The sequence below is a fragment of the Sceloporus undulatus genome, chromosome 4 (genome assembly GCF_019175285.1).
Source record: "Sceloporus undulatus isolate JIND9_A2432 ecotype Alabama chromosome 4, SceUnd_v1.1, whole genome shotgun sequence".
NCBI lineage: Eukaryota > Metazoa > Chordata > Lepidosauria > Squamata > Phrynosomatidae > Sceloporus > Sceloporus undulatus.
In genome coordinates this window covers 198887967-198910575 of record NC_056525.1, presented here as the reverse complement: position 1 = coordinate 198910575, position 22609 = coordinate 198887967, and the positions used below count along the sequence as shown (strand labels likewise).

The window sequence follows — 22609 nt, the reverse complement described above, 5'->3', positions numbered from 1 at the left end:
TTTTCTATACAAATATTAATGGGGTGCCATTGTCTTTTGCATTTGCCTGCCTTCGCTAAGGAGAATAGATTAAAGTTCTTATTAGTCAAACCTTTCAGCCAAATCCAGATGTAGCTTTCTTTTGCAAGGCAGGGATGGGCAAACTGTGACTTTTTTAGCCATTGTTGGACTATCACGCCCATCAGCCATAGGCATCACAGCCATTAAAAAAGAATTCATGGAGCTGGAGTCCAAAAACATCTGGAGATCTGGGGGATGCTGTCTGGCCCACTCCTGTACTGGGGAAATAGTTGCCTATGTGGCCATTGGGTCTTTCCAAATGGTTAGTACATACTTTAGCCAAGGTCTGTGATATGGAATAAAACTTCTGGGTTTCTTTGTTTCTTTGTATGGAAGCAGGCAGCAAAGAGAAGGCTACTGTGATACTTTAGAAGGTGCTATTAGGAATTGGTTTCTCTACAAATACAAGATGGATTTGAAACTTACGATTTTGAAATAACAGGAAAAAATGAATAAAATTCTGACAAATAAGCCAAGACACGAAATAGCAAAATTATATAAAAAAATATTATTAGAGCTTGAGAGAGAGGTTGCGAATGATACAATAATCAAATGGAGATTAGATATTGAGGAATCCATAACTCTTGAACAGTGAGGAAAGTCATGGGAGAGAACACAGAAGTTGCACTCTCTCAAGACTTGAAAGAAAACTACACAAAAATTTTGCAAAAGTGGTATTTAACTCCTGAACTAGACAAAATATATAAATCAGCAGAAAACAAATGCTGGAAGTGCAACCAAAATATAGACTCTTATCTTCATATATGGTGGCATCAAAAATTCATATTGAAAGTACATAAATAACAGGAATAATGTTTCCAATGACACTGGAGCTTCACTAACTGAATGTGACACACAGTATAAATAAAATAAAAATGAGGAATTAAAACACTGGAGAATAATACTATAAATAAGACTATATATGACAACAGCAACTCGTATTCTTTATGCAAAAAAGTGGAAAGAAAATGAGATACCATCAATAAATGATTGGTTCATAAAACTGGTATAAATTAAAGAACTTGATAAGCTTACACATTTAATCAATAATAAATCTGTGGGGGAAAAGTTGAAGCAAAGTGGGAACAGTTAGAAAAATACTAGAAAAAGAAATAGCCAGGGATGGAAAAGACAAAGTAGAAAAGTATAACTAGATGATATGGTTATGAATGAAGCAAGGAATGAACCATGATATTTATATTTGATCACTGTATAAGCAGAGGTGCTTTGGGATATAATTGGTATAGTAAAGATGGGGTATATATAGGTACAATACACATTGGTTACACTTTATAACAATTACAATAATGAAGAATCTTAAGCTAGAATGGAAAATAACAAAAAGAAGAAGGAAGGAAGGTAATTTCATAGAATTTTTTAATTCATTAATGAAAGTGACTATAACATGAATAAGCTTGACAAGATACACATGAGTAAACAAATTAATGTAACTACCATGGATTGCCAATGTATCTTGGATTTGTGATGTGGATTGTATACTCTGTTAGTTTTTCACAGATGTAACGAAAAGTAATAGTATACACAAAGAATTGAAGATCTGCTGGTTAATACAAAAATATTTTTAAAAGTAAAAAGAAGGTGCTCTTTGGTGAGGCCGGGGGGATTAAAATTAATTGTTTCTAGGGTGATAAGCTGCCTGCTTCCACCTGTGTCATCTTGTACACAAACCCAAATATTACAAAGCATTATAGGGTACAGTGATTTCTTCATCCAAAAGAAAGCGAATTTGCATTACTTGAATTCTATACACTCCAGAAAGTAGAGCAAGAACAATGAGAGAAAGAGAAAGAGAGAGAGAGAGAGAGGAATAGTTGTCAATTGGTAGGAAATAAGGTGTTGTTTGGAAAGGTACTTTCAGACTTTTAATTAAATACAACCTCTCACAGATGAAAATGTATTCTGAGTTCTTCTCAGGTTCTCTGATGATTACTTTCTCACAGTACCAGTTCTGTGACATGTTATATGCCTTGCAGCACAACAGCACTTTCTGTAGATTTCCAAGAGACACAGCTTGTATTTCAAACATGTCAGTCTAGAAGACAACAAATAGATTACATGCACATTAGTGTAGACAACAGTAAACAATGTTACAACCAACTCAGTGCTGAAATATGATGCTGTAAAATGAGGATACAGCCAGACTAATTAAAAAGTCCATAAAGTCCCAGATTTTGTTACTGTTCTTTCTGGTTTTATTGCAGATATCCATACATGTTTTGTTTATCCCAGAATATTTCCCATCAGCCTCTAGTATGATCAGAGACTTTTTTTTATCCTAGCTTTCCAGGTCAGTTTATAAAATTGGAAAGAACAGGAACAAAATCTGGGACTTTTTGATCAGTCTTAATGTGCCCTGAGATAGCTTGATTTAAGCAGTTCCTGAAACTAGTGAGAAAACATTCTCACTAGTAGGAAATCACTAGGATTCATACATACGCTTTTCTCAAGGATGAGTAACTGAAGCAGGTCCTGGTGCTATTTATTTAATTTTTTTACCCTGGGATTCTCTTTCCTGTTCTTCCATTAGCAAGTGAAAATACCATTTTCACAGACTGCAACAGCTTCTAATAGTGTACTGTGTGCTGGGGTTCCCTCCCACACACCAGTTTTTCTCTCTTTTTTTCCTTTTTAGTGGCTCTGTTAGGAAGGTTTATATCTATGGATAGCTTGATTGCATTTTAACAGTGTTTTTATGTATTTTTACTCATGTCTTTGTAAATGCTTTTAACTACATTTGTTTTAATTTGTCAGTTCTGGAACCACAGCACATAGCACTGTGGGGAGGAACTAATTTTGCTGGGCCGAAGTAAGAGGAGACTTGGTTAAAGGTCATGGCACATAGCCCTGTGATGTTGAGAATGAGTGGACAGAGCCACAGAATTTATTAGGCTCTGCCCAACCCCTCCGCTTCCTCTTTCAACCTGGGGATTGACCTGCCTGCCTGCTCTTTGTGCAGTGTCAGCATTGCTGGTCATTTCTTGGCCAGGTAGGAATTTTTTCCCCTTTCCATGAGTTTTTATTTTATTTTAATAGTTTTGCCTACCCTTCAATGTATTTTAGGAAACAGGAAGTTGTTTTGGTGGCTCTGTAAACAGATGGCACTTGGCAGCTAATGCAAAGAGTAAAGTACCCATGGCACCCATTTGGGTGATGGGATGGCCTCTGGAACTGCTTCTTTAGGTCATAGGACCAAGGGGTGGGGAAGTAGGGCTGGCTCAGGGACTGTACCCCATTTTAAATCATACAACTTAGAGAAGGGTGTTTTATAAATTGTTTGACCATGCCAGTCTTTATATGTACAGATGTAGCATCTTTTTTTTTACTATTTCATTAATACAGTATTACATTCTGCTTCAATAAGCACTCCATAACGAATTGATACTTTGACAGTTGACTGTTACATGTTATGCTACAGAAATTCTTTTATAATATTTTTACAACTTTTCTAAATTCCCCTGTTAACTGACACATGGCAATGAGCTTTATTTTATTCTAGATTTCTTGCTGATATTTGTACCTGTTTGTAAAAGGTCATTTTGAGTATATTGTTTATACAGATGTTTGGTCATTGTTATTGTATTTTATCTTGTACTGGCTGTATGCCATAATAATAAATGACTGACTGACTTAGAGAAGGGATCTCCTGGGTTTGCCTTCTTTTGCAAGAACAACTGAGAAGCAACCCAGGTATTGGGTTCTTCTTGGGGCTCTCGTGTTTGTCCAGGAGTAGCTAAGGAAAGGTTTTGTTGGAGACTGCTTCAGTGACTCCCCCACCAGGTTGCTCTTTCCCATTGCCTATCACAGAGTTTAGATCAGTTTAAAAGTTTAGTAGGTCAGTAAAGTGGCCCTTATTCAACCCAACTTCTTGGGTATGATCTCTTTATTACCATTGTGGGTCAGCAAATGGAGTTGCTTTGAGTTCCAGAATTTTTTTAAAAATAGTGGTTTATTAACAAAGATAATAATATGATAATAAATAACTACCTCTCCCCACAATTCATGAGCCAAATCTAGATCCCCCCTTTGCAATTCAAGATTGATCTTTAGTGAACAAAAATGCAAGAGCCAAATGAATGTTTATGTCTACTTTGAATGCATGGATGGATGGATGTGGCCCAAAAAATTGGACAGAAATCATAGAGAAAAGGGAGCATTTCTAGTGACTATTGCAATTGAGGGGGGGGGGGGATGCAGTAGTAATAGTGAAGTGGCTTCTCCAATTTTAGGGTTTAGGATAGCTGGTGTATCCAGAAGGACAACATATATACACTTAGTCCATTCCTGAGGACATCTCCTCATGTATATTTAGGATGCACTGCACTAAAAGAATGTGAGAACTCCAAGACACAACATCACAACAGCAAGGTGGGTCAGCTTCCTTGTAATGTCACAGTAACAAACATGAGATGTGGTTTAGGAGTGTCTCCTATGTGCAAAGCTGCAGACTGCATATTCATACTTTGGGAACTAACGTGCTATGCAGCAAGTCACATCAAACTCTCTACAACCTTTTGTGCCTAAGATTTGATTAATTTTTGACAGAATTACAGCAGACAGTCAACACAACCAAGATAAAACAATTGACTTGCCAAATATCAGGATGCCTCTGTAGATGTATCAGCATAAATCACTCTACTTTGCCATCATAGCCTGTTGAGTGTTCAGCGTGTGTTCACAGTACCCAGTCCTGAAATTAGGTTACTGAAATGGCAATTCTTTTCAGTTTGGAAGATACCAGTAAAGTACTACACACTACTGGATGTGTGTGTTCTACACGGTAAGTAATTCCACTAAGAGGAGTCATGTAGTCTTTATGTGTTTATCTGCAACAGACATTGATATTATGCATATTTCTTGAGTGTAATAACCGAGTGTAGTTTCCCCTTGGGTTTTTTCTTTACTTTCTATACCCATCTCCAAAGTCTTTCTCACTGTTTTCTTTTTCTCTGTTCTGTTTTTATTCTGTATCTTTTAACTTCTTTTAATTATTTCTTTCATTGTTGGTACTAATGTTCTTTCCTCCTGTAAGATACCAAATGTACTGAAGAATATGTATGAAATGATTTAATAATCTGCTGGTAAATGAAGTTATATGTCTTTGAGTGCAAAATCTGTTTCAGTTCCTTTCAATATCGATGTCAAGTATGCCCTGTATTAAAAGCCCCTTTCACTTTATGTGCAGTTAGACAACAGAGTTTTCATTTGTCATACTCGCCTTTCCTCTCTGAAATTTTATGGCATTGTTGGATTTGTGAAGAAGTCTTAATCCAGAGTCACCTCTTTCTCCATAGATGCCCAAATAAATTGAAGAATCTGTTTCAGCTTGCTCCAGTTGTCCCGTATACACATAGACCTTATAATTCACAGCTAAAGAAAGAGATCTACATTTTAAAAGCTACAAATAATTTTACTTAATTTGAAATTGATTAAATCATTTATTGTAAGCTCCACCTTTCTGCTGACATGGTATCGAAGAACAGTAACAAGTTTAAAACAAAATACAATTAAAACATGATGATACAAAAGATTTTTAAAAGATTTAAAAACAAATAACCTTTTCCAGATTGTTTTGTTACTAAACTGCATAACAATATCCATGCATGTTTAGTTTAAAGGACTTAAGTGCAGGGTGGAATTATGTTATCTTCATGTGATTTCTTTTTATCTATAATTTACTTTTTAAAATTATAAATGTTGTAATACAATGTTAGCTAATTTAATAAATCCCAGAAAACCTAATGAACCTAAAAGGATCAATTGGATTATGCCCAATAATTTTTGTGATAATTGTTATAATCTGGTGATAGACAATATAATCTGCAATTGTTGTGATAACTGTGTGTTTTCCACTGTGCAGTTCTTTTTAAAGAAGAAGTATATGATTACTTGGATAAAGGCTTCTTCCTTTTTCTACTACTGGAAGTTCACATATAGTATCTCCATTCCCCCGGTTTCTTGACAGCCATTTGTTTGCTGGAAAATTCAATATTTTCCCACTCTTCAAGTGGTGCAGTGTCACCTATGGAAGAAACAGGAGTAAAATGCTTTGATGTCCTTGTAACTGCACACCTGCACTTTTGTGATAGGCTAGGAAACAACATATACACAATAAATTAATTACCTGCAGTAACCATTAAAATACCATCAAATGCTAAAATGAATCCAGATAATATATGAACTGTTAGAAAAACTTATTTTTTATCATATATATAATTATGAAGCAAACAATCTTGTTTCTGAATATTGGATTTAAAAATATTTTTCTTTTGACATAAAATATTTTAGCAAAAGCAATTTTGATGGTTTCTTCCATTGTATAAAACTCTGGGTGTTTATTGGTGCAGCTCCCTCTGTTGATATACAGCAAGGACAAACATTAGGAAGCACTGATTTACAGTTTGTTACATGTTTGCTTACATGAAGGTCACCCTTTGAAATACAAAAGCTTCTCTTATAAGTCTTAGTCCTAAAGTCCATCTAGATATTTAGGGGTATGTGTATTCTTTACAATAAACAATAAATAAAAATAAATACATAGAATTTCCTCTAAGAAGTGTTCGTCAGCATCAAGTTTTGCAAATTAACTTCACTTGGTCTTTCCAGTGCGCACACCCATAAGAAAGCCTTCTATATGCCAGATACCTAGGTGAGGACAAGCACATCCTATGACATACACACATCTTTTACCACTTGACAAAGAACTTCAGCTTTTAAAGAAAGTGCTAAACATATTATTTGTTTTGACAAGATGTTAAAGAAAAACAAGGCACATAACATGGGGGAAGGGGAGATCCACCTGTATTATCTATTTCTAATGTCTAGGTTCCCCCTATAATATAAGATGCTATTCTTAATTCATGGTTTTAAAATTCCAGGTTGTAAACTTAATATGTTAGAATAAAACAGACATATCTGTACAGGTCCAAGCTACAAGACAGGATGCACATACATTTCTAGTTCTGAAACAACTGTAACTCAAATGGTGTTCCCAATCCAGAGGTTCCACAGTCATCCTGCCCCTCAGAAGGGAAATAGAGAAGGATATCTCTAGAAATGGGAAATCCAGATGCCACTAAGAACATTTATGTTCACCTCCAGTTATTCAGAGATTCTTCTTTCATGCCCACCCCCCCGTGTCATGTGTCTGGCCCCTGTGGTCTCTTCCAATTCTATGATTTTATGATTCAATGGTGGGATACAAACCGCCGCTTTGCGGCGGCCCCCCGCCGGCGCCATTTGCTCCACGCGGGAGCCGCAGCAGCCAAACTGCGCGGCTCCCGCGCGGAGCAAAAAAGAAGCTCCATTTCGGCGCTTCTTTCCACGGCGCACTGATGACGTCGCGAGGCGCCACTGGCACATTCGCAACGTCATAGGCGCCGCGACATGTCTGGACGCTATGCGTCCAGTACGTAAAGATGGCGGCGCCCATGTGGAAGGGGCGCTGCCATCTTGTACGTATTGTATACATACTAGGGTTAGGGGTGTGTGGACGCACCGCCCCTTCCTAACCCTAGTACGTATGCAATACGTACTATATGGCGGTTTGTATCCCGCCTATGTGTCTTGCTTTTCTTTAACATCTCGTCAAAGTAGATGTCTGTCATTGCACAGTTATTGAGGGTTTTTTTCTCACTTAGATATTCTGCATTTAGTACGTCTTGTTTTGGGACAAGTCATTAGATGGTAAGTACAAACCTATGAGCAACACTGAACTAAGAGGTAAAACAGTTGGCTGATAAAGGGAAGCTTAATGCTGCCCCTTTGAGCACCAGCTCAGGGCCACAGCAACCACACACCATGGCCCCGATCCAGCATTTTTCCAGCCCCAAAAGCAGCAGCAGAAAAAAAACTGCCCTTGCCACCGCCATGGCCCTTCCATGTTTCTTTGGCACAGCATGTGTAAATGCTGTTCTGCAGAAATGTTGTGATGCTGCCCGCTGTCTGTTCAGGTGGGTGGCATGACACCACTTTGGGAGCGAAGGTATGTGGCGTGCAGTTGCCACACCCACACTCTACCCTGACACCAGCCCCAAAGTTAATATTTAAGTTCATAGAACTGGTCCATGGTAATTTCATGACGATTGGGGCCATAGTATTACTAATCCAGACCATTGTCTCCACACAGTTCCCAAATTTGGACAAGGCAATGTTTACATCAAAGCAGGTTTCTATGAGCACACCATGTATTAGATCAAAACAGCAAGAGCAAATCATCCGTTTCAAAAAATGTACAGTCAGATGCTCACATGATGCAAAGATCAATTATTTCTCTCCCCCCGCCCCCAATGCATATACAGTTTGCATTCATGCTTCCTGATTCAGTAAGGGATGTTGAAACAACCTGGACTGTATTTTAGTTTCTGTTTGCCTCATTTAAGCTTTCAGAGCTATAGAGATGTATAGCATATTATGAAATTAAATGTATGTTTCAGGAAGAGAGCCAGTCTAAGTATAAATAAAGATAAAATGAAAGTAATAGATGGCTTATAATAACAACAATCCTGACAGTACAAGGTTACTGGCCTACTGTCAGCAAAACACTTTCCCACCTTTATAAAAGAAAAGGAGAAACCAGTGGGTTGGGAGAGAAAATAATTCTCAAAACATATACTGGCTGAAACAAGTAGAATAATAATGAGACCTTCCTTATTGTAGATCTCTCTTTTTATTGCATGAGACAGCAGGGGAGGAGTGGCTAAATGGAGGCCAAGGAGAGTATCATATAGAAGCATTTTTAGCAGCAAAGTACCAGATTTTGCTCCCCATAAACTGGTTTGCCTTCAGGCTCCTGGCACCAAACAATTACTGATAATCTTAAATCCTACCTCTGATTAAAATATTCCTTTCTTGAAGAATTAGAGACTTATAGTGCAAAATGCCATATCAAACATGCACTATAGTACTATATCTCTTTTACAATTAAAAAAGAAAGGAGGAGAAGAGAATGGAACATATTCTTCTGATATTTCTCAAAACCCACTTGAGAGTGGGAGAAATGTTGCAGCTGGTGCTGGAAATTGCCAGAAAATAGTCCAGAATAACAGAACCAGAACTTGGATTTAAATAAAAAGTCCAAGAATTTTAGCAAAATTAACCTTGACTTCCCAATATATTTTCACCATCCAGAGGAACCCTAAGAGATAACTCATGTTATTACTGTTGCTCTTCTTAAATATAAAGGAGGCCATTTTGAATTTGAGCACATATATTATCCTATTTGATAATCCTATAAGGGAAGGGACTGTTATCATTTCTGAAATTGCATAAACAAGTTTCAGAGAGTATCACTTTCCTAATTCTGTTTGATGCATTTATGACAACAGTGAGATTTGTGTCAGGCACTGCACAACTCACACTCAGAGCCAGTACAGTGTATAACTCTGAAATAAGCACCACTGAAATTAATAAAGAGTATACTGAAGAAACAGTTGGTGGATTGAGGCCCTTAATGTTTTTACAATTTTCCACAACCTTAAATCAAATATATCAGTCAGCATCTATGGACTGGTAATAAACATACAGTACATGCACTAAATACTGATAAGCAAGTACAAAAGCATTAAATGAATGAAAGCTTTGCAGTAAAGAAACATATCAAGTTTCTATGTAAAAAGACTTTCTGCCTGCCTCAGACATGTGCTTATTTATAAAATAAAGAGTAACTACAATAAATCATTTTCATCCATCAATAATCAAATGCAAATTCAATATGCAATTTACACTTTTTAAAGTTCACGTAGTATATTTTATTCATGGATCTGTTCTGTTCCTAACAGAAGAATCCCATTTGGAAAGTTAAAAAAGCACTTCTTGTAATGTAATTGCGTGCACAAAAATAATTGATTGTGCTTTCAGTAAGTAGGCTGGATTTAAGATTCAGAGTAGAGTAAATATTGCACTTAACAGTTAATGTTAGGCTATTTAAAAAGATTTGCTTCTCACAGAGAAAATGTGTCTATTCTTTACGGCTAATAAATATTAACAAAGATGCTTTCAGGATGGTTAGTCTAATAGTTACTACTTAATAGTTTAAAATGAAATACGTGATGAAATAAATATAAGAACTATTATTATTATTATTATTATTATTATTATTAACCTTTATTTATGAAGCGCTGTAAATTTACACAGCGCTGTACATACAATCTTTTTAGTTAGACGGTTCCCTGCCCTCAGGCTTACACTCTAAAAAGACATGACACAGAAGGAGAAGGGAGTGGTGGAGGGAAAGGGTAAGAGGTCCGGCAGTTCTTCTCTACCTCCAAGGCCTGGATCAAGGCAGATGGACTGGAGGGAGGGCTTGGCTTCATAATGGATGGTTAATCATTTTCCAGGGAAAATACATACTCTCAAGTAGGATAATGCATATACAGTACATAGCAATACAGGAAACAAGAAAGCTTACTTTGTCCAACATCCATTCTGGTTGTTTGCTTGTTGCATCATGCCCTATTCTGATTTTGTAGATATTTCCAATGGATTTAATTTCAACCTGTGGTGTGAGGAACAAAGATAGATACAATAGAGGAACAAGTGTCAATTATATATCGAAAAACCAACTATACTCTAAAAAGTATATGTAGCATGCAGCTATTACTATACAGAAATAGGGGACCATTCAATATGGAGATTATTCACTTACCTAAGAGCCTGATTACTATTATTTCCCTACCAGGCCATACACTGGGAGGCAGAGAGGGATTCAAATCACCATTTTGCATATTATCACCTGATTCATTACATGTGTGCAATCTGCATAAAACTAAGCTTTTATAATCACTAGAGTTATTAGATTCTGCATAGCATTCAAAAGTCTTTACTTGCACAGCAGTCCAATCCTAAATGTATTTATGATTCCAGCTTAATGAGTTTAGCAAGCTGTAAGAAAGTTTTCATTATACATAAATCTCAATTTATTGGACAATGCTAAACATATGGCCAAGAAGGGGGGGGGGCTGCCAAGTGAGTCAGCAGGACAGGATGGGTGAGAAGGAGGGTTGGAACAGGCTGCCATTCTGGGCATCTGCACTGAGTTACACTGACTAACCAGTGAGCATTCTGCACCAGGTGTCACCCAATGCAGGGTCCGGGATTGCTGGGGGGTGGGACTTCTGGGGCTGGGGAAATGGCAGCCTGGGCAGAAGAAAGAGCCATGTGGACTAGGGAAACAGCCATGCAGGCAGGAGAAATGCCCATACAGGTGGAGGAAACACCGTGTAGGTGGGAGAAGCACTGCATGGGGGGGGGGAGAAATGGCTGCGTGGGAGGAGGAAGGCTTGCATGGGCTGGGGAAATGGTTGTGCAGGCAGGGGAAGTGCCACACAGGCTGCAGAAATGGCCATCCACCACCTGCCCGGACCGGAGACCTTCCTGAGTCCCGGAGTGGCACCCACACAGAGCATTCTGGGGTGTCACCCAGTGTGGTCTGCATCCCTCACAGGCGCCATTGACACCAACCCTTGTGATGCCACCAGTGACACCACCTTTGAAATAAAATTTTAGCATGAGTTTTCATGGATAAAACCCCACTTTTTCAAATGCAGCACAGTAATATTAAAGCCTCAGGTTATAAAACATATTTATACTGTTGTGGGAGTGGGATAAAATGTAATAGGATTCAGAAAGGATTCATAGCATTTCTAAACTTTTCAGCAGAATGTGAAACAAAGCTGAAAGCTTCATTTGCCAAAAATATACTAAAGAGGTTGACAAATGGTAAAGCGACCATATAAATCTGACTCCCTGAAGGAGAGCCTAGACCAGCACACAGAACAGGCTCAGTTTCTAAACACTGCTGTTGAAAAACATAATCAACATATAGGGCCCACATTAAAGCCTTCAGGTTGCACATACTTCCAGCTTCCACTCAGAATATACCACAAAATCCAATGACTGTTACAATCAAGCCTATCAGTAAGACTATACATATTCAAATCTGTAATGTGGAGAACATCAACTTAATGCTTTAAATCAGATTTAAAACACACACGCACACTACACATCCCAAAAGATCATCAAATCCATAATCATATCCATGAATAACCCATCACAGGTCAAACCAAAACAGAAAAACAATGGAACATGAATTGTTGTCACCTATAGTTCTCAGCTATTACCACTCAAAATATCATTAGTAATCTGGAGTTCAGTAGCATTTCTTTCTCGTAGGTCTTGGGTGGTAGTCCTGTATTTGCTTATAGGCAGCCACCCACCTTTAAAAAATTACTCACTACCATCAACAGTATACTTTCAAATACTTTGAAAAAGAGATACAGACAAAAGAACTACTGTAGTTCCTGTGACAGACCCAGGAGTCAACTGCACGTCTACTCTGGTAACACCATTGCAAGAACTACTAACAATATCCACAACATCAAAGATACATTTGTTCAACCTCCACTCTGAAACATACCATCATTTGCAAGTAATACCCTACATAGGAACAAGAAGCCAGGGGGGTATATATTGTGGGGGGGGGGGGGGGGGGGGGGGGGGGTAGACAGAAATTTAACATCAGAATCAGAAACAGCAATATTACATTTTAAATAAAAGAATGGGAACACATCACTCTATCCAAATACTCCAAATCTTTGATGATGGCCATCTTGAAGAAAAGAACTTCCAAGGGATCAGCAAAACAAGAATGCATCAAGAATCTCAACTCTGTTGCATCTTGAATAGGTACATGGCTTGCATCCTATTAGTAACTTACATGTGCATGAGTACAGTTTATGTGCATGTACGTTCCATTTTGGATATAGTGCAGAGGGTTATTCCCTTCCTCTTCTGTTCCATCAACAAAATCCTCCATCATCTGGCTCCTGTCAAGACCCAGAAGGAACTGCTGTGTAGTGGGGTGGGGGTCATGATTGATGATGAAGGACCAACTTTGCAGAGTTTATGGGACAAGGAAAAGGCAAGTGCGCTCAGTTTGAGAGGAAATCTTCATCTTCATCCCCCACCCCGCACCTCTGACTGGGGTGCAACCAGCTGTTTCTCTATGGTTTGAACTGCCTCCTTTTCTTCTCACAGCTTGATACCTGCTAGGCAGTGGAAGAATGTGGAACTGCTTGTGTGAAACTATGCACAGAAGTAGGTTTTCACCTTCTATGTGTTAATCAGTTAATCTATGCACAGATGTCTGTGCTACCACCCTGGTAATGTTTGCTAATGATGTTATGATGATAATAACTGTACTTTCAGCATTTTAATTTCCTCCTACCTCACTGATTACATCCCCAACACACCCAAGCTTGCATGTAATAACTTGCAAACTGAGGCCACACTCCATGATGAACTACATCCACAAAAGTTTTCACCAAATAAAGAATGTTAATCCTTAAGGAACTATAAGACTCCTTGTTGCTTTTATTGTAACATACCTTTATTGTAACATGGTTACCATCTTGGACATTTTTCCTAGATTATTTTATAAGCCATTTTGTGAGACAGGTTACTTAACCTCAGATACATAATAAATAACTTATTATGCATCCTTTATTCTTTAAAAACAACTCAAATGATCTTGATAAAAATATAAGAGCACTGCTTGTGGTTTAAATCCAATTGTCAGTACTCACTATGGTAGACTGGATAAATTATAGGACCTTCACAGGCCAACATTGATTCAATGGGTCTAGTCTGGTTGTTAGTCTGGACTAACAATTGGATTTAGGTTAAAAAAAAATCAGTATCCATTTAGTCCAGGGCCTGAGTAGATGGCTAAGACGATAACTCCCTGCTCCAGATGCCTTCCATCAGCTGAGGAAAAATGTATGTGAGCAAAAGTACCTTTATAAATTCAGGGGAAAATATTGCTGATTAATCCTTAACATTTACGTATATTGTAGGGAGTTTGTTTGTAGTTTGTAAAGCATTCTGTGATATCCCAAGTACAAAAAGCACTCTTTCCGTTCCAACTGCATTCCATTTATCACAGGTTTTTGAAGCTAAATTACCATTATGAAACCAGAAAATAAATCATTTCATGTATTGTATATTGCACTACAGGAAAAGATTCTCAAAAACTTAAAAAGCAGATCTCTTGTCAGATTATTTCTCAAATGACTGCTCTTCTGAATAAAAAGCTGGTGGCAGGCTCCTCTGTCATGTTTTCTTTCTCTTCCTATTACAGTTCTATCACTCATCTTTGCTTTCTATCTGAAAGAGCTTTTGTGAGTAGCTTTCCTCTCAGCTCCCTATTAAAATCCCTGTGGTTACACCATCCATTTATCCTACGTTTTTATTTCTTTATTTAGTCATGTGTATAATGAATTTTAATTAATTGGTTTCCAAACTGCTTCCTGTACCACTAAAGCTATATCAAAGCAGCATCAATTTACACCTGTATGCCTATACTTTTGTCCATGGCTTTTAGAAAATGCCTACTGCTTTTAAGACAGCTCACTGCTTTACATGTATTGCAAAACCAAAACTTCCCATTGTTTACATTTTCTGGTTTTATCAGTTACTGCTTGCTGCTTTGCTCAAATTATCAAACATAGGTTTATATGATCCCTTCAATTTGGGGATATAAAAAATCAGAATCTGTCTTATACCAGTTCCGATCATTACTCTACACATAATCCCTATTCAAGAATTCACTTACACATGTCTAGGACAAAAACAAAGAATGGGGAAGTCAGCAGGCATGAAATCACTGCACCCATCATTCCCAGGCATCCAAGCATCCAATGCTGAGCATGAAAATCTGAAGCAACTCTGTCTCAATAGAGTTCTAAAACTCCCATGATCAGGAATCCAACTTTATTAGAGTCTCTAATCATTGGAACTCCATAACCACATTCACTTGAATACAGTCTCAGAGTCCTCTTCAGAACTTCACACTCAGTGCACAAAGATCTAATTTATTTCTGAATGGGGTGTAGATGCCATCTACATTCACACTTTAGCCCAACATGCATTCAGCTTAGATGCAAAACTGCAGTAGCTTCAGATAGAAATCTCTCCCAATCGTATCCTGTGATGTTCAGGATACCCTGAACATACAGCCTTCTACATGCAAAGCATGATATCTATTACTGAGCTATGATCCCTTTCCATGCAAACTACAGTTTTTTTGCTGCTCATGTAATGGCAAATCATGCTTTAGCTCAAGGGACGTAGCTAGGATTTTAGGAAAGGGGGGGGGGTTCCAGACTAAGTGCCACCATTATAATGGGGCTTGAGTACGGCAGCGCGGCAGCACACACCATTCATTTTCCTAATGGAAGGGGGGTCCGGACCCCAAGAACCCCCCCCCTTGGCTACGTCCCTGTTTAGCTGTACATATAAACTAAGGGTGAACAACATAAAGCTCATAGGCCTCACATCACCCCCAAAGCTATTTTTGAATCTTGCTCTTTCTATCTAGGTCATAAGATTTAATGCAATCACTTCAAACTGCTTTTAAAGTTAAGAGACAAAACTTTGAGCCCTGGATTGAAGTTGCTGTTGTTGCCATGTGCCTTCAAGTCATTATCAACTTATGTAAACCTATGGTGAAGCTATTATAGAGTTTCCTTGGCATGATTTCCTCAAAGATGGTTTGCCATTGCCTTCCTCTGGGGCTGAGAGAGTATGACTTGCCCAAGGTCCCCAATGGGTGTCTATAGCTAAGCAGAAATTTGAAAACTGGTCCCCTAGAGTCCTAGTCCAGCACTCAACCACTACACCACACTGGCTGTCTTAGCCTTAATAGAATAACACGTCACTCCTAACAGAACTAAATCAACGCTGATTTAAAACCCTCCTTCTTTGGAGGTTTTTAAAGAGAGGTTGGATGGCCATCTGTTGGGCCATCTGTTGGGCTTTGATTGAGAGTTCCTGCATGGCAGGGGGTTGGACTGGATGGCCCTGTGGTCTCTTCCAATATCATTCTATGAGCTGGTGAAGCAAATCAATACGGGCTGCTCCTTCAAGGTCCCTATAAGTATAGTGTAATAGGAATTCAATAAAATCCATTTGGTTGTTGAAAACAATTTAAAACAATAAAAAATGTCTTAAAACTTATTAAATCATTTAACAGGAGCAGTTAGAACAATTTAAAACCACTTGCATGTGTAAATTTGGACAAAAACCATCAAACCCTAAAAGCTTTACTAAACAGACTTGCTGTGGAATAACAGCAGCATTGGCACATCAGTTGCTTATGTCTCAGAAGCAAGCATAGGGCATCTTTCTGAATTCCTTAACTTTATGAGGACTTGTCTAATTTGATTCATACTTGGTCACCCTTCTTTGTCACTCATCTTTCTGTTCTTTCTCACAGATATCACATTATGCTGTGTGTGTGTGTTTGTGTTTATGTGTATGTTATCATGTCTCTTGTATCTTGGGATCTTCTTTACCATCTTGGCTTCTGCCTCTTCTGGTTACTTACCTTAAGTCTTAAGCCTGCCCAGTTTTCTCACTCAGCCTCTAGGTACATTGAACTCTGTCCTTTCCAAGAACTGAAGTAGCCTCATGAAGCTGCTTTGAAAGTTAAGAAATTCTTAGTCATTGAAACATAAAGTACTCCCAGTCTGACAACTGTTTAGACAGCTATTTAGAAAGTAAGAAGATTTGGAACATGACTTAAAGACTTGGTAAGGGAGAGCAGCTGCCACTTTAATACTATGGCTCTGCATCTTTTTCCCCCCTGGTTCCTACGGTTGATATTGATGGTGATGATGATGCCAGTATTAATTCAGATATCACATCAGTCTTATCATGGATGGCAGAAAATCAAAATGAAGAATGCAGAACAGCCAACTCCATAATTAAAAGAAAGTTTAGAATTTCTTGGCTTGTAATATTCATAGTAATCAAATGCCCACCCAAATCCTCTCCTGATTATTATTATTATTATTATTATTATTATTATTATTATTAACCTTTATTTATAAAGCGCTGTAAATTTTTAATCTGTTTTATAGGGGCCCTTTATTGGTTATATCAGATCTAAAACCAAGGCAGGTCACATGAAGAACTTGAATGTCCAGAATCTTGGCATACAGATACTTCTTTTTGATCAGATCAATATGTTCCAAACATACTCTGCTAAAGAATATCTGATTTGTGGAAGGCCAATAGACTTGTATCTTAGGGAATTCACATGTAGTGAAGAAAAGTAATACTGCAGACAAGCTGTTACCTACATCAGTTATCAATTATTCACTTGTGTAGAGAGAGAAAATCCCAAAGATCTTTAGACACAGGTTTCAAAAATGAGTCTCCACAATGTTGATTGTGACTGCTTATACAATATAAAATGCATTAAAGTGTGCAGCATAACAAGTCACACAATGAATATCTAGCCAATTCAACACTATCATTTTTTTTGCAGTCCACCCATCCTGAGTCTCTGTTAAAGTGTTTAGCTGGATTTGGCATTACCTGGTTTGCTGAACAACTTCATACTCTACTCTGGCATCCAGACATGCATGGAAACTGACATGATATAGCTGTTATGTATGGAAGCCTCCTGTTTGTAGACAGTCATAGTGAATACATGAATAGGGGAGGTGGGAGAGATAAGCCAGGCATAGGTTGGAGGGCAGGATGTCACAGCATGACCCCAGTCCCTGTGCATGCAATATAATAACTCAGTGATAGTAGCAGCCCCAGATTCAGACTCCAGCTATCATTAGGAAAGTATCAGGCCTGAAATTATGGAGCTTCTATGCCAACAATCCTGGGCCAGATGGACCAAGGTGTGATTCACTATATGGTACCACCCTAATCACATAAATAAAAATGTGAATAGCTTTTGCTATTTTTTCTTTAATATCTTCATGGATGACTGCCATTTACTAGACACATACAAAATTGTTTGGGGAAAATCCAGTTTGCAGTTCTGTTTTTCCATTTTTGAACAGCAGATTTTTGTAATCAATCTAGATGGCAATTTGAATTTTGGCAGGTTTTTACTATGCTTCAGCTAACACAGTATTTACAAATCCCCCCTCCCCCTCCCCCCTACACACATACACACATTTTTCATTAAAAAAAGAAAAAGAAAAAGGGCTTGGCTGCTTTTCTACATGTGTATCCAGCTTGTGATTTTACAGTTTCATGTGTTTAAATGAACTTATCATTTTGATATATGCTAGTTTTGAGTGAGTTAGTGAATACAGTTTAGTGGAAAGGGATTAAACAACTGCTTTCAAATCACTGCTTTTTAACTATTTTGCACTAGTTGCTTGGAATTAATTCCAGTTCCTAATAGAAAAGGTACAACTACATTACATTATGACTGTGACATAATGCAATAGTCATTTAAAGTATAACTATAACTTTTAGTTATGTTTTATAGTAATGTGGGTGTGGCTTCACTAATAATAGATGTCATAAGATCCAAGTCCTGGTTCATGATGTGCCTCAGACTACTGCTTTATGTTCTCTTGTGGACACTGATACAAAGATGCGGTGGAGAGAAGGAGAATGTGTTTTGTACTACAAGCCAGCAGTTTATAGCATTCAGAATTTTAAAAACAAACCAACTAAAAGCTAACTATTTTGGTTACTTGCAAACAATGGGAAAGGAGAGACTTCCTTTTGCAACTATTACATCAACTATGGTGTAGACTCTGAGCTTTAACTAATTACTTTTAAAAGTAGTTTGCCAACTTGTTAAACAGTATGAGAATACAGCATGTTTGGTTTATAATGTGGATCTTAGAAACTACAGTAGATAATATTTCTTCTTGTGGGCATGTGTTGTATGTGGATCTGTCAATGGCATCTTGGGTTTGCATACTGCTGCTTGGTTTTTACATCTTGATGACTACATAAACAGCAATATCCAGCTTGAAGTCTATTGTTCAAACAATTCTGGCAGTAAGTCTATCCTTGACTGCCTGAAAGCCAACCTGTGCAAACAGTGCAAATAACCATCTTTTCCCTTCTAAGCAGTACTCATGTAGGTCTTGGGAGTGGAATATGGAGTATGTATTCAGCCCAAATACTCTTATACCCATAAATGGATGAGGTAGTTCAGCAAAGCATCTACACAGTCCAAACCCTCCTTTCTGCTTAGCCCACACTCCTCTCAGTTACATATTACTGTAAGTCAAAATGCACACTACCCAATACTAGCCAAATTATTTTGGCATTTGAGACAGAAAATTGCACAAAGGCATTTCTCCATCTCTGTCAATAATGACAATAAAAATACACTAGACAATTAACGGGTTTGAATTGTTTATCTCTCATCCAAGACAAAAGTGTTTACTAATGGTATCTTCTCAAGCTTCTTCCCTTTTCTCCTATGATATCAAAGGCCTGGTACATACCACCCTGAAGGGCGGGCTGAAGGCGTCTGGTTTTCTTCCAGAGGGACACCGCAGCAAACAAACTGTGTTTGTCCGCCAAAAAAAGAACCTGGAAAAAAGGGGTTCTTCTTCCGACACCGCATGGAATCACGAGTGTGCCATTGGTGCACTCGTGATGTAAGCAATATACAGCGACATCTATACACTGCATGTCACTTACGTCACAATGGCGGCCCCTGTCCCAAAACACTGGGAGGAATGGCTTAAAAAACTGTCTGCTCTCCTGTGAGGAGCATAAGGAGGGTTATTCACACTGAAAATAATCTGGGATGAAGCTGGGTTAAATCTCCATTGTTCACATGCATCCTGAATGCACCCAAATAAGTTTTGGAGGGGGCTGCCAAAAAATCCTCTTAATTTGGGATAATAAATGTCAGGGTTTCACTGAGGTTTTTTTAAAAAAGATCCGCATCATCATCCGTGAACAGATCTGAACACACCCAGGATAAAACACAACATATCCAAAAAGGGGTTCTGAATGCATTCTCATCATTGATTTGATGTTTATTCAAATGCTTGCACATGTGAGCAACAAAACTCACAGAGGTGTGCATCAATGCATATTGATGCAGTTCTAATGTGTAACTAAGGGCCTGAACAGACAGGCCAAAATAAAGCTGCTTCGAGTCACTTTGGAAGTATGCTGTTTAAATGACAAACACATTTTAAGAGGCCAGAAGCTGTGCTCTAGTTCTTATGACTGGAGCGTGGCTTTGGCCTGTCTGTTTGGGCCCTAACAAACCTGGAATGTGTGAGTAGGGTGATTCACACTGTTGTGCTAAAAGAACCTGATGTCTGAATGACCCCTGGGTTCGCATGCTACCATTCATCCAGTTATGCAAAGGTGAAAGTGTCAAACTGTGTCATGCTACAGTTTATTGTGCAGTTCGGCACAGAAGGTCCTGGACCAGATGTCATTAGATAACTTGCAGTTTAGATCTCTAGAGACAGTTCTTCAATGGTCAGGATCATTTTGAGTGCAGTTTTGGAAAAATATCCCTTGATTTAGAGTATCTGGGATAAAAGTAAATTTACTCAAGATTAATGTTTTGCCACATGTGCCTTATATTTTTCATAATATTTCTCTACATATCTGCCAAAAGCATTTTGAAAAATGCAGTGGAAATTTATTTTGGCAACCTCCTCACCTTGTTCTTTCTCCCTTCCCCACATCCTCTAAGAAATTCAGTTGTCATCCATGAAGTTCAATTTAATTTTCCATATCTTATGTTATACCACAAAACATCTCTTTTCTTTTCCACAAATACAAAGTACACTTCTTTTTAGCTTAAAGCTCTTCAAGTGTAATTGGAGAGGTAACCTATCTGGCACCTATTTTCTGATATCAATATGTATGCCCATAGGATCGGCAAGTGTAAGAAAAGAAAGGCATGCCTCTACCTGCAGTTTTAGGGTGTCTTGATTTTTCTTATAAGTTAGAGTCTGATGTATATACTCATTCTAAATTATCCTTAGGGGATAATCCTGACTTGAAAAACATAGAGTAATAAATAGGCTGAGTGTGAGATTTATATGTTAGATGAGCTCTGGTGGATAATTTTTAATATTTTCAGTATTGCAGTTAAATATCATTTACATATCAGAACTATATGGCATTATTTGCAATTACAGCACCTGTTGTTGTTATTTATGGGCCATCAGCCTTGAGTGCCTCAACACTGCTATAGAAATGAGCTGTATCTTTAGAAAAACGCAAAGCAATGATTGTTTGTAGATGTTTCTTGGAAAACAGTAAACTTCCAAGTATTTTGATTTCAGTAAAACAAAACATTAGATTTTCCCATACAGTACAATCAGTAAAATGCTGTTTCAACTTCCCTATGTTTATTTAGATTTAACAATGGGGGTGGGTTGAGGGTTCGGATTGTATATTTTTAATCTTGTAAGCCGCTTCGATTGCATTTTGTAGAGAGGTGGATATAAATAATTTTTTTATTATTATTATTATTATTATTAACAATAAACAACCCCACCTCACCCCCACAATTTAACAAAAATAGGTGTTTGGGAAATATTGGATGTCATGGAACCTATTTTTGAATGAGCTGGCTATTACGTCAAATGTTGACAATGGAATATAGATTATGCCTTTCTGAGGCTTTTGATGCGGTTGTATCCTGTGGTCTTTTTCCCATTAAAGTTAAGCTTCATTTTAATTCTATTTTAGAAAAATCTCTGACATTCACAGTGCTGCTAAACTACATTTGTGCAATGTAAAGTCTAAGATGAGACACAGCATAAATGGGAGGTGGGAATCATACAGGCCAGCATGCTGTTAGTCTATAGTTTTCATTAGCCCTAGTCAACACAGCTAATGGTGAGAAATGCTGAGAGCTGCAGCTTAACATCATTTGGAGAGCCACATGATTCCCATCCTGATGTAAATGGACTGTCCAATCACTTATAGCTGTGAAGAGGCTTATACTTGAAGGTTGGAAAAGAAAATTCAGTGGAAAATTCAGTGAATATCTCACTGCTTTCTCTACATTACCACAAGTGTCTTCTGGTTGTCATATTTTTGGATATATATCCTGTGTATAGCAATCTATATCCTTAATTTATGATCGTTGTTAAGGTCATTATGAATTGCCTTTGATTTGTTGATTTATTTATTCTTCTTTCATGTTTACTTTACACATTCCAAATCATCATCATCAAAGTCAAGTATATACCACATTTCTCTCAATAATGGGATTTCCAGTAATAAAAAAAAGTAAGGGAAGTAACTATATGCTTTCCTTCTAAGGCACCCCCAAATCAGCTGCCTGGGGTAACTTCACTCAACCTTAAGTACGGCTTTTCGTTGATCTTGCAAAAACAGCATTTTCTTCTTATCTCATGTAATGTAAGGCTTCAGTATACCCCAACATCCTGACTCCACAATATGTCTGATTAATATTATTTCAAGTTAGGGAGCTCATTCTCATTTAAAGGAATAATGTAGAATCTAACAGTCAAAGCTCCATGTTCACAGATTCTTTATCCACAGATTCAAGCATCCATGGCTTGAAAATATTTAAATAGAGTAGAGTCTTGTTAATCCAACCTTCGTTGATCCGACATTCCGGTTTATCCAACGTCGGACTGGTCGGTAGGCATGGTTTTGAGCCCTGACCATGCCTCCAGCACCAGGCACAAAGCACCAGGCCGCAGGCGCAGAGCACCAGGCGGCAGCGGCCCCGAGCGCCACCCCA

General features: G+C 38.0%; 1 protein-coding gene across 1 annotated transcript in view; it reads right to left on the bottom strand.

Moving 5' to 3' along the window:
* Positions 1-22609, bottom strand: part of RP1 (RP1 axonemal microtubule associated) — a 233926-nt gene that overhangs the window by 151089 nt on the left and 60228 nt on the right. Inside the window, 4 exon segments of the mRNA XM_042461410.1 lie at positions 1959-2113; positions 5297-5448; positions 5968-6100; positions 10487-10573. Coding sequence (XP_042317344.1) covers positions 1959-2113; positions 5297-5448; positions 5968-6100; positions 10487-10573 — 527 coding nt within the window.